The following is a 13,538-nucleotide window of genomic DNA, read 5'->3' as shown; positions in this document are numbered from 1 at the left end:
TGTGAGGTGCATCTCATTGTAGTTTTGATTTGCATTTCTCTAATTAGCATTGTTGAGCATCTTTTCATGTGCCTGTTGGCCATCTGTATTTCTTCTTCGGAGAAATGTCCATTTAGATCTTCTGCTCATTTTTCAATCAGGTTGTTTGATATTTTGTGTATTTTGGAGATTAAACCCTTGTCAGTTGCATTTTTTGCAGATATTTTCTCCCATCCTGTAGGTTGTCTTTTTGTTTATGGTTTTCTTTGCTGTGCAAGTCTTGTAAGTTTGATTAGGCCCCATTTGTTTTTTTTTTTTGTTATTATTTCTATTGCCTTGGGAGACATTTAAGAAAACATAGGTATGATTTATGTCTGAGAATATTTTGCCTATGACCTTTTCTAGGAGTTTTATGGTGTCTTGCGTTTAAGTCTTTAAGTTATTTTTGAGTTTATTTTTGTGTGTGATGAGAGGGTATGTTCATTGATTTACATTCAACTGTCCAACTTTCCTAGCACCCTTTACTGAAGAAACTGTCTTTTTCCCATTGTATGTTCTTGGCTCCTTTGTCAAAGATTAACTGACCATAGGTGTGTGGGGCTTTTTGTTTAAATTAATTTTGTAATTTAATTTAAATGTGTTTTGAATAACATTGTGTATAACTATTTTTGTCAAGAGTTTGAAGGCTGTCAATCATTTACTAAGAATTTTGTAGCTCATATGTTTTATATTCTTCATCCTAAAAATGGCTAAAACTTCTTACAGTAGCCACAGAAATAAAATAAGGGGTGATTGAGACCAAAAAAAAAATAATAATAATAAAAACTCCATGATTTAGATTTTAGCAGATTTTTCCAGACCTCTACTGTGTGTCCAGTTCTTTTTCCCTCCCTCTTCCTTCCCCAGGTCCTGATTTCCAAGCAGTTCTCCTTGCCTGGTCCAATCTGTCATCTCTCATCAGACGACTGCTGTTCCTTCCCACCAGTCTTGATCTCTCTAATTTACTAACCTCATAGTAATCAACTAAGAGGAAATAATTGTGTCACATTCAAATGAGGATTTTGGTTTTTTTTTAATGTAAAGAACTCTCAAAAATCAACCTGAGAACTCCATGTACACAAATAAAATGGGAGGCCTTATGGTTGGTAAACATAAAAAAAAATGTTCTACTTCCTTAGGAATAAAGAAAACACAGATGCTATTTATGCCCATCAGGTTATGTGAGATTAAAGAAATGTATGCTGTATTAGCAAGGGTTCTGGGGATTAAAAAGCTCTTAAACATTGCTAGTTGGAATTTAAAATGGTGTAGTCTTTTTGGAGAGTGGTTTGATAATATACAGCAGGAGACTTTAATCTAGCAATTCCACTTCTATCCATTTATCTTAAGGCAGCAATAATAGGATGGGTTCAAAAACCATGTGCTTGTATAGAAGGATGTTTGTTGGAACTGTTTATAATGATGAAAGACAGAAAACAGCCTGGCCGAGGGCAAAATATATAAAATCTGATATATCTAGACAGTGGAATTTTATAGAACCATAAAAATGATAATGTAGAGGATCTTAAAAATTTGCCCTGAAACACTTCCACAGTACATTTAAGTGAAAAAGTAAGTTACAAAGAAGCATGTTTAATTCAGCCTCCTTTTGTGAGGAAGAAATGTGTTGGTAGGGTATGTGTGCCACGGGGAAAAGTCTGGAAGACTATATGACAGAATGCTAGTGTGTTTTACTTTGAAGATAAGTATGTAGGTGGCTTTAATATTTTTTTTTGAGATAATATTTTCTGTAGTTTTTTGTTGCCTATGACAAACAAGTACTATGTGGTAAAATATATTTTTTTTCTTTGGAAAAGTCATGGTTTCCTTCTCCAGAGGTTGAGAGCTGGGACTTAATATATAATGTTTTCTTTTTCTTTGAGAGCTAGTGTACTGAAGTAAACTCCTTAAGGAACTTAAGAAAAAAATATGTTAATTCTGGGTAGTAAGGTACATGACTGGCTGTTACATCATTTACTTGTTTTCTATGTGTTTAAAATGTATTATAATTAAAAAAATGTTCACCTTTAAGATTTATAATAAAGTAGGAGAGATAAACCAGAGAAGGCAATGGCACGCCACTCCAGTACTCTTGCCTGGAAAATCCCATGGATGGAGGTGCCTGGTAGGCTGCAGTCCATGGGGTCACTAAGAGTCAGGCACAACTGAGTGACTTCACTTCACTTTTCACTTTCATGCATTGGAGAAGGAAATGGCAACCCATTCCAGTGTTCTTGCTTGGAAATCCCAGGGACGGGAAGCCTGGTGGGCTGCCGTCTATGGGGTCGCACAGGTTGAAGTGACCTAGCAGCAGCATCAGGAGAGAGAAACACACATAACTATAATATAAAAATAGTTACTTTAACTGTATATTTTAAAATTAATTTTTATTTTTAAAAATCATGACAACAGTTTTTGAAATTTCAAAAGTATTGAATTCTGATAAAAAAGAAAATCAGTTCCCTATCCCACCTTGCTGTATTCCCAGACCCACTCTCAAAGGGGGAAAACCTTTAAGCAAATTATACTAATATTTTCCCTGTCATATTTCTAAGTGTCTTACAATAACACTATTTTTAAAAATTTATCAATTATGGGCATTTTCCTATTGTCTCCTGGTTATGGTGGACAAGAATAATTCTTCTACCTTGCAATTACCTTTACTCCTCCAGCTTCCCAATATAGTTATAATTTTGGTTAAACCTAAATAATGTATACATTATTACTATGTAAATATTGCTCACTGTTGAGCTTAATAGCCCACTATGACTGTTTCCTTTGTTGAAGCTCTCTTTTTTCCCTAGAGTTATTTGCCGTTTTTATTTGCATGGTTTTCTATATATTTGGGAAAACAGAATGTTACTCTCTGTACCCCCTCCCCCCACCACAAATTGTGCCAAGCAATTTAAAAATTTTCAAAATCTCAACACAGCAAAAAAATCTTACCAAGTCCATTCTTTTCCTGAGGACGCTTATACCTTCCAACCTGGACTAACTGTTCTCTAGTGCAGACATAGAGTTCTGACCCAAGACCTTTTCTTCACACTCTTCAGTTGGGTCCCTGATTTTCCTGGATCTCACACTGTCTTCTTTTTTTTCCCTGAAGCACATCCTATAATAATTTTCCCAGAAAGAGTGTGTAAGAGGTAAATTTTTGTACCTTTGTTCTACCTTTACACTTGACAGATAGGTTGAATATTGCAGTCTCAAGTTGAGGATCACTTTCCTTAGACTTTTGAAGGCACTTCAGAGCTGGGAACATAAAGATCTTCCTTGTTGAATGAACAAACGAGCATTCCTGGCTTGCCCACAAAGACACTCATTAGACTGTGAAACTGATTGGGGTGAAAATCCTGTCCGGCCTTCCAGAAGGTTTCCTTGCCTAATATGGAGGCTTATAATGTGGGAGACCTGGGTTTGATCCCTTGGTTGGGAAGATCCCCTGGAGAAGGGAAAGGCTACCCACTCCAGTAGTCTGGCCTGAAGAATTCCATGGACTGTGTAGTCCATGGGTTTGCAAAGAGTTGGAGATGACCAAGCAACTTTCACTTTCATATTCTTCTTGGTTCTCCTCATATTCTGGAGACTCTTGGCTGTGCTGTCCTTCCATCAGGAGCAAGTAACTCTTACCAACGCAGCATGTTGGGTGCTAGGTGAAGCTAAGCTCAACTTCTGAGATGTGCCGTCCTGCTTGGAAGTCTAGCCTGCAGGCATGCCTGATCTCTATTCCTGCAGGCTTCCTTGAGTGAAAGTGGATTTACTCCCACAGGGACTGAATGGACAAAGATGAATAGTATAATTGATTTCTTGGGACTTTATAGGTAGACATATCTCGGTGACTCTAAGAGAACCCCCTGACTTTGAGGTTCCATGATCCCGTGACTGTTGAACTAATGTTCTTTGCTAGGACGGCCCTTCCTGTTGGCTTGGTTTGGCTTGCTTCACAAGTACTCCCTCTTTAAGACTCGGCTAAGGAATTGCTTCCTCTGGGAAGCTTTCATCTTCATTTCTTTTTCTTCCCTACTGGCTGTGTATTTCTTTCTTTTTTTTTTTTTTGGCTGTGTATTTCCTTTGTCTTTTTTTCTAAGATCAGAGCTGTAGTAATGAGGTGTAATCTTTTTACCCAAGACATGCCTACTAAGCTCCAGATGCATCCATGGACCCCAACATAGGCGGCAGGGAACAAAAAGTGTTTTGATTCAGGAATGGCCATCAAAAATGACTAGAATGTGACAGAGGGAAGTGTATTTTTGTACATCTTTCATCAAATAAGAATTCTAGCTTTAAAGAGGAAAGGAGACTTATGGCTAGAAATGATCTTAGCAAATGTAAACCTTTTGATTTTTTTTCAGGTAAGGAAAAAACAAAATACAGTTGTTATGGTGCAAAGTTAGTGTGCAGTGGCATGTATTTTAGAAAGAACATTGTATCTGAGGACAGAAAACCTGATTTTAAAATCATAGCTCTGTCATGAAGAGTTTAGGGGAGCTTAGGTAATATTCTTACATTCCACTAGCACCTCCTTTTCTCGTCTTGAAATTAAGAGTATCAGTGCCCTCCCTATCCCCACTCCCTGGGTTATGAGAATTAAATGTGAGCTGGCATGCGAAAAGAACTAGTGTGGTACTTATATATTTATTTCCAACTGTAAGACTTATTTCATCAGGCAACACACTTTCCCAGGCTAGTAAGGTTTAACTCCTTTTGGAAGAATCTTGAGTGCTTTTACTAGTGTTAAATGATGTTAGTAAGTTACTGTATAGATATCCTAAGTTGTTTTATCTGTCACTTATATAAACAAATTATGGAATTTGCAGTGATGGATTCTGATAACTTCTGGAAAATATTTGTACTGTGTCTTTTGAGCCAGCTTATATCTAAGCTGTATTCCGAAGTGTGATTTTGTCTGCAAGAAAGTCTCCGTCGTTGTGGTCCATTGCAACAAAGCTCCTTCTAAATTTACCGCAGCCATAATCATGCTTCTTTGATTTGGAATTTGACTAGTATATTTAATTGGTGATTAATACCATGTTCTTTAGTATCTATGTGACCATTGCTGAATTTGTAGTGCTTTTATTCTTTTTAGATAATCTATGTAAAATATATTCCATATACAGAGAGAATCTATAAGCGATTAAGAATTCTATATAAAGTAGAATTATTTGTAATGACCTTTCTGTGGAACATGAATTTTTTTTTCAGAATAATTTAGAAGAGGATGAAGATGTGGAAATGAAAAATAATATAACCCAGGGAGACAAACTACGTGCCTTAAAAAGTCAGAGACAGCCCCGCACCTCACCATCCTGTGCATTTAGGTAGATCTATTTTAAACTTTTAAGTTTATATTTTACCTCCATGTGTGGGTAGAATATTTAATCTCTTTTGGTTATCATTCTATAAGTACCATGTTTACCTCTCATTTTTTGGTTTATTACTATTTTGTGTTATTTATTAATGTTGTGGGGAGTAGATACATTTTAGAAGCTTATCGAAAGCAGCTGCTGCATCTTAATTTCTGGAATTCCCCCTAAAATTGCCACGCTGTGGTTGGTTGTCTCTGGGACTCTGTTCAAAATTCTGTTAGGAATGCCACTCTTTTCCTGTGAATGGGCTTCTTCTTCTGTGCCGAATCCTCAGAGGTGTGCCAAGCATTTGTATTTAATCTAGAGTGTGCAGGAAGGTATTGTATGCCGAGCTGTTGGTATACCCTCACTCGTTAGCCCGACTTCCTATTTCTGGGAATTGAATAAGCAATTCCTGTCTGTTAAGTTACAAACAATCTTAGTTTGGAGATCTGAAATTACTCATCAGAATCAGCTGGTGGGACTTAACTTCAGACCACAACCTTTGAAATCTTCTGCTAATTCAGACTAAGTGGAAGAAATAAAGCTTCAGAATTAATGTAGGTTCAACATCTCTAAATATCAAGATTCTTTATTGTAATGTAAGAGGTGGCAAGTCCACAAATGAGTATCATGGGAAATGGTTATTTTCCTTTGACTTTTAAGTGAGAGAAATGCATAGCAAGAAGGCTATTTTGCTATGATAAATGTCGAGCAGACTACTCACAGAGAATTTAGTTTTATGTATTATCTGGAGGGATTATAACACTTAAGTCAGATTGGGTCTGGTCAGATCATTATCTATGCTTTGAGTACTGGTTTCCTGCCCTGAAATATGAAGGTTCGTATATAGCTTGAAGTTGAGGTAATTGTTTTATATAGTAAGATGGGAAGATGGAATAGAAAATCTGGTACTTAGTGATACTCACCAACTGCCACTGAGAGGTTAAGGAAATGTAGATCTACCGACGAACTGCTATGGGGCCAGGAGTTTCGCTAGGTACCTAGTTTGGACATGAAGATTAACTGAGTAAACACAGAAGGTGGCATCGTTACCTATATTTGTGTTGGTTGCTTGAGATTAGAGAAGGTAAATCGCTCCCTAGCTGGTATTCAAACCCAGCACACTTCAAAGTCCATATTCTTTTCACTGTATATACTGTCTTACTGGAAGTTTCTTCAAGATCAGTAAATATATTACCAATCTTTGTTATTCACCATTTTTCCTTGAAACTCTAAGAAAGTGCTTTATGTTAATTAAAATTAATTTCCAACAGATTTATATTTGATTTGTAAGAAGCCATAAGTGGGAGGAAGGGATAAGTTGTGGTATAACTTGGCTGATAAAATGGCAAAAGAAGCAAGAGAAGCTTCACTAGACTTGAGAAGGCTCATTCCAAGATGGTGTTTATCTCTTTCTTTTCATCCTTATAAATTTTCTCATTTTTCTGAATATAATTTTTCTTAACAGCATCATGGCCCCATCATCAAACTTTTTTTTTCCCTCACTCTGAATAGATGCAGTACCAGCTTCTGATGAAAAAGAATTTTACTGTAAATGAAATTCAAGATGAAACAAAATGACTAAAATGGATTTCCCACTGGCTTTAGGACTTATAAAGTAAATAAATACTAATATCCATTTGCAAGGTCTATCCCTCTTGCCCATTTAATAATTTTGCTGGTCTGACTCCAGAGGATGTGGCTTTTGGTCTTGGCTTAAATATGTGACCCTGGTGATGAGTGAACATTTGTCTTTGGTTTCTGTAGGTTGGAGGATATGAAAGGGCATCCAAGAGCAGTGTCCCAGCCTTCCAGGTACTGTCAACCAAGTTGAATTTCTAGTAGATTATAGGCAAATGCTACCCTTTAGATGGGGCTCCCCAGGTGGCTCAGTGGTCAAGAATATGCCTGCCGAGACATTAAGAGATATATGAGATGGGGGTTCTATTCCTGGGTTGAGAGAAGGAAATGGCAACCCACTCCAGTATTCTTGCCTGGAAAATCCCCTGGACAGAGGAGCCTGCGGGCTACAGTCGGACATGACTGAGCACACACATATTGCCATTGGGAGTGACCTAGGCCACTGAGAGCCATGGCCGTGGCAGAGACCTTGAACTATTACTAGATGATGACCCTTTAGATACATTTCACAACTTTAAGCCCATGGAAATAAGCTGCACATAGCTTTTCACTTTTAAAATTCCTTTGTTTCTGTTCCAGATTATTATAATTGGCTTTATAGTTAATGCTCATGATGAGCAAGAGTTTTGTTTTCCTGAGGTGCCCGCAAGGCTGCATGGCTGTGGGAGCGATGCCAGTGTACCCTGTGTGCCCAGCATATGGTGGGATCTCTTAGTAAACCAGAGTTGCTCTGGAACATGCCTTTCAAGCCTGTGATAGATTTTGCCTTGAATTTTTGACATTTCTGTTCTTTTTTCCTCCTATTTTTGCATGTGTCTGTTCCCTTCCTTTGTTTCCTAGTTTTATTTCCTTCCCGAGTCTCCATTAGAGGAGGAAACGTTAGTGGTTTTCTTTGGAAAAATGTTCCCCGAACACTTCCTGGTGGTCTCGGTGGTATCAGGATTGCGCATAGGCCTTGGTGAGGGTTGTAGAGATATTTGACCAAAACTGTCATGAACAGATGGGGAAAAAGCTAATACATTCCTCATCCCTGTTCTCATTCAGCTGTAGGTTTAGGGTTGCTTACTGGAGCAGTTCTGATATGACCCAGACTTATCCAGAAGCTGGGGCTGCTTCCCTGTTCAACTTCTTCTGACCTTAATTTAAAGACAAACCATATTGTACGCTCCTGTTTGGAGGGAAGATGATGAAAGGAAGAGTACAAGTAAAGCAGCTTTTCTGTAGCAGATAGGGAAAAGAGTCCCTCTTCATTAAAATACCTGTCCAGGACAAAACAGATTTGGTATTAAAACCATGACTGGGCCTTGACTGTCCAGACTTGGGTCAATTTTCCCTCTGTGTTCACTCAGCAAACATTTACTGAGCACCTGCTCTGAGTCTGGCACTGTGCTAGTCACTGGGAATTGAAGTGAGAGAAAGTTCTTTGCTCCTGAGGGAGCTTCTTTTGAGGAAAGTAGACAGTATCAAATAATTCAAGATGGTATAAGAAGCTATGATTTACTGTGAGAATATATGATGAAGCTGCATGCTGACCCCACCTGGGAATTCAGTGAAGGCTTGCTGTAAGAGGTAGCAGCTGATTGGCCTATTATGAAAGGCTAAGCAATAGGAGTGAGTCAGATGGCAGTGGACGGGAAAAGTGTGTGTGGGGGTGAGGTAAGGGCAGGGAAAATAGTGTATGTAAACTGGACAGGGGTATTGATGTCATCCATCCAGGTATCTCAGAGCATTTTATGTAGCTGGAGTAGAGGAATGGTGGGAAAGTGTGGAGAATTGGAAAATACCAGATTTCAGAGGGTTTTATAAGCCAAGCCAAGAAGTTTAGTCTTTTTGGACACTGAGGAAAGATTAAATGGTTTAAATAGTGAATCGACATGATTAGATATCTTAGATTTTGCTAGAGGCTATTCAGAATGTGAGTTTCCAGGAACAAGATTAAAAGGGGCTACTAGGAGTAAGGATAAGAAATAATGATGCTTACCCCGGGCAGCTGCAGTAAATCTTTCCAGTCTTGGAAAGGAGAGGAGAGATTTAAAATATACAGAAGTAGAATCTAAGGACTCGGGAGGAATGAACGCCAGTCCAAGGGAGGGAAGTGACCAAGGATGGCAGGATCATGGTTACCATGGGACTTTGGTTCCTGCATTTAAATCCCAGCTCTGCCTCTTCTCATTCGCTGAGAGGCTTTGCTGACTTGCAAAGTGCAGTCTTCGCCTCCCTTGTAGGGTTGTTGTGAGGATGAGCTGAGTTAATGCCTGTAAGGTCTGAGATGAGCGCCCGGCTCAGACTGAGAGCTGCGTCAGTGTCGGCTGCTGTTGTTAGGACCTGACCTGATCTCTTTAACATTTGTTAGTTTACTTTGTCCTGGTTGATGACTGAATGTTACGATAACACAGTTCCTGTGTGATTCTTTGCCCGTTTTCCCCCACAAAGATTGGGTTCTTCCCCACAAGGATCTGCATCTCCTTTGAAGACCTCGAAAGTGGCTTTGTCCCCTTCTGTGACAGCCAAGAGGATAAACAGAGGCTCTGTATCCTCAGGCGCCAGTGTAAGAAGGTAATTTTTCTCTCTTCTCCCGAGGCACTGCAGGAGGAAAGGGAAGGCAGCAGCGACTGCCAGTTTGTCTGAAGTTTGTCAGAGGAGGGGATGGGAGGGTGGCGGGGGCGGGGATCCACCAGAGGCTCTGTGACCCCCTAGGCTTCTGTTCCTGTCTTGAATTGTGGGGACAAGGCCATGGAGGGAATGCTGTACAACATGCCCTTCCACAGCAGGCCTACCATGATCCCAGGAACGGTGTTCAGTTGCACAGACTGATATTGTATGATACTGTTGTCTGCTCCCTGATGCATAGGGGCAGAACTAAACAGGGCAGGAATGTTTGATGTAGTCATAGGATTGAATATATATTAATAGAAGTTACATCTTGTACTTAGGGCTGCTCGGTGCTCTCCCCTTACACAGTCCTATTCATTTACTTCCTGCCTCAGGGCAAAGAGAACCCCCACATATTCTATTTCAGGATCTCTGGTCAAAGTGAGCCTGCTCTAGAGTCTTAACTGATTTTGACAGAGGAAGTTGCCACGTATAACTACAGGCCACATATTGTAAGATCACCAAGAACTATTCTGTCACCATTTGCATTGATCCGAACTGTCTGCATCGCCTTCCCCTAATGTCCTGATTAATGTGTTTTAGAAACATGAACTCTGCATGAGTATACATGGCTATCTATGTCCCCCCCCCCGCCCCCACCTGTGTTTTTCATTCAGCTTTTCCATAAACTCCCGGCTAGCCAGTTCTCTAGGGAACTTGAATGCTGCAGCCGACGATCCAGAGAACAAAAAGACCACATCACCCTCCAAGATGGGTTTCATCGCCAACCCGTTCACCAACCTCTTGAATGGCAGCTCCCAGCCGCCTGCCAGAAATTACCCTGAGCTCAACAACAACCAGTACAGCCGAAGTAGCAGCAGCAGTGGGAGTGCCCCAAGCAGTCAGCCGGGCCCCCACGGCGCTAAGACCACCGAGGAGCACTCCACCGCCCTGCGGCCCTCCTACACCGGCCTGTCTTCCTCCTCAGCGAGATTCCTGAGCCGATCAATCCCCGTAAGTTCGCAGACACCACCTCTTGGCCCTCAGAACCCTGAACGTGACTTCTGTGCCTTGGCTGGGACCGCAAGTTTGCAGACATCCCCTCTTGGCCCTCAGAACCCTGAGCTCAACTTTTGTGCCTTGCCCTCCCAGCCAAGGCTGCCACCAAAGAAATTTAATAGTGCCAAGGAAGCCTTCTGATCTATGCCTCCCTCTGTGCAGTGAAACTGTCTCTGCACGCACATTCCGCTGGCTCCTTAAGTAAATGCCAAGTTTCAACCTGGTTTTCTTTCCTCCTTCTTTTTCTTCTCCTCTTCCCTCTCCTTTGTATGTGATGTCTCTAGGAAAGGAAGCGGCTCTCACTCCCTTCATCGTGGACCCTGTTGACTTCAGTTACTTTTCAGCAGGTTCATTCTCCAATCACTCTGAGTATAGGGTACAAGGTCAGGGGACTGAGTCACATGACAGGCAGCATCTGCTGTGGTTGTGGTGGTATCCCGGCTTTTTCTACACTGTGTATCAATGAATTTGGAGTATTTAAGCATGTAAGGTGCTGATGAACAGCGTCTTCTCAGAAGTAACCATTTAAGCCCTTGACTGTGTCACCTTCTGGCAGGAAACGGACTCAGAATTGATTAAATGACAAATGGAGAGTGTTGATAAGGAAGGTTTATGGGTAGGTACCTGGGATATAGGAGAGGGGAAGGCAGGGTAACAGGAAGATGTTTAAAATGAGCTCTCACTCTTCTAGAGATAGGATGAGGATCTCCATACACATTTTACCCATGAGTTCTTCATTTCGGTCTCCAAGCCCACTTTTTAACCAGTAATCCTTGTTCAGTTCAGTTTAGTTCAGTTCAGTTGCTCAGTCATGTCCGACTCTTTGCGACCGCATGAATTGCAGCACGCCAGGCCTCCCTGTCCATCACCAACTCCCCGAGTTAAGTAAGATTTTGTTGGTTCGCCCCCCTGTCAAGAGTCACTTTAATCACATTTGTTGATTGCTTCAAAGGGAATTGAGATCTATGGGAATGTGAGTTTTGATTCAAGAGAATGAGGACAAAATAGGACGGAGAAATAGATCTACACAAGGCAGTGTCAATCAGTGTTAGAATGCAGCCTTGCCTCGACTCAGGCACAAGCAAGCCCTAGTGTTCTGCGAAGGCTGTGGTCCTGTGCCCCTCATGCCCACTGTTCTTCAGACACTTCCTCAGCCTTTACCCTGGGAGGGGGCTTCCCAGGTGGCGTTAATGGTAAAGATCCCACCTGCCAATGCAGGAGACATAAGAGACGTGGGCTGGATCCCTGGGTCAGGAAGATCTCCTGGAGGAGGGCATGGCAACCCACTCCAGTATTGTTGCCTAGAGAACCCCATGGACTGAGGAGCCTGGCGTGAACTACAATCCATGGGGTCTTAAAGAATCAGACATGACTGAAGTGACGTTATCCTGGGGGAGGTGGGTCTTTGCAGGGGAGGGAAGAGGAGGAGACATGCGGGTGGCAGTGGGCCTCTCAGGGCCTTTTGTGAAAACCCATACCCCATGGTATTAGCTAAGAGGACCCACTTTCCTTATATGGCAGTTTAGAAACCACTTTTCTAATGTGAAGATGCAGTGTGTGTGCGTACTCATACATGTGTGCGCGTGTGTGTGTTGGACTCATTACTACGCCCATCCCTACCTGAGGCCTCTTTTCAAAGTTTTTTTCCCACTCTGTACACCCAGAGTCCTTTCTAGCACATATGATTCCCCCCATCTGATTTTATTCCCGGTGATGTTTTTCAACTTGAGATTCCTGTATAGATTATAGCCTCAGCCGACCCTATCCCTTAATTTGACTCTAATCCCATTAAGTTATGGGCACACATGTATCAATAAAACTTAAATCCTTGTAACTGGGATTAGATGGAAAATGAAGTGTATTTACATTTTCATAACTAGGTTTACAAGTCATGTACTTCAGAACAGGAGTTGAGTTCAGTCGATGTTTTCATATACTGATTATGGGTCAGCCTCTTTTTTTAGACCAGAGTATGAATCTTTCCATTTTCAGAAAAAGTGTTAAACATGAAGATAATTACTTGAATATCTTGCAGATTTTGTGGCTAAAGGTTTCGTGTACAGTAAGTCCCCTGCATAAGGACTAGTTCCTTCTGAGAGTGCATTCACAAGTCCAGTTTGTTCCTAAGTACAACAAAGTTAGCTTAGGTGCCCAACTATTAATAATGCAATCAGCTATATAGTACTGTACTGTAATAGGTTTATAATACTTTTCACACAAACATAAGAAACAAACACGAAAGATAAAGAAAACATTCTTGACAAGTACAGTAATACAGTACAACAGTACAGCTGGTATACTGGCATCAAGTAACAGGCAAGAATTACTGACTGGAGGAGGGAGAGGAGATGGGAGATGGAAGACTCGAAAGATAATCAGCAATAGAAGACAGAGGGCAAGATGCAACTTCACTCATACCTTTACGTTGATGGCACAAGTTCTGTTTCCTTGTTGGATTCAATTCTATCTACCCTCTTGAAAACAACAATCCAGTGATGTCTGTGTAGTAGCTCTTTCTGTCTCGTCATAGATGACGTGGAAGCACCGGATTGCATTCTGAAGGGCTGATGCAGTCTTCCTGTACTGTTGTAGGTTGGGTCCTGGCCTCAAAGACTAACAGTGCCTCCTCAAAGAAAATCTCCTTGCCGTTTCCTGCATCGTGAATCTCTTCGGTTCTTCAGTTACTTCTTCCTTTTGTCTCTCTCTGTCCTTTCTCTGGGCCTCCAAGTCCTAGTGCTTCTTAGCAGTACTAGCTACATCACCGCTGCTTTTATGCTTGCTTCTGGACATCCTGGGCTTGAAATCAAGATACTGTACCGTATAGAGTCCTGTTCAGTAAAGTACATGAAAGTACAACCCCGTGTAGAAGATGCATGCGTG

General features: G+C 41.1%; 1 protein-coding gene across 8 annotated transcripts in view; it reads left to right on the top strand.

The window, feature by feature from the left end:
• Nucleotides 1-10,882, top strand: part of CDC14A (cell division cycle 14A) — a 178,345-nt gene extending 167,463 nt beyond the window's left edge. For all 8 annotated transcript variants that reach the window (XM_061411054.1, XM_061411049.1, XM_061411050.1 and 5 more), the window contains 4 exons: nt 5,221-5,336; nt 7,134-7,181; nt 9,441-9,563; nt 10,277-10,882. In XM_061411054.1, the coding sequence (XP_061267038.1) occupies nt 5,221-5,336; nt 7,134-7,181; nt 9,441-9,563; nt 10,277-10,799 (810 nt within the window). In that variant the 3' untranslated portion in view covers nt 10,800-10,882. The remainder of the gene's footprint in view (nt 1-5,220; nt 5,337-7,133; nt 7,182-9,440; nt 9,564-10,276) is intronic.
• Nucleotides 10,883-13,538: the final 2,656 nt, after the last annotated feature.

The sequence above is a fragment of the Bos javanicus genome, chromosome 3, assembly GCF_032452875.1.
Source record: "Bos javanicus breed banteng chromosome 3, ARS-OSU_banteng_1.0, whole genome shotgun sequence".
Taxonomy (NCBI): Eukaryota; Metazoa; Chordata; class Mammalia; order Artiodactyla; family Bovidae; genus Bos; species Bos javanicus.
This window is presented reverse-complemented; position numbering and strand designations above follow the sequence as displayed.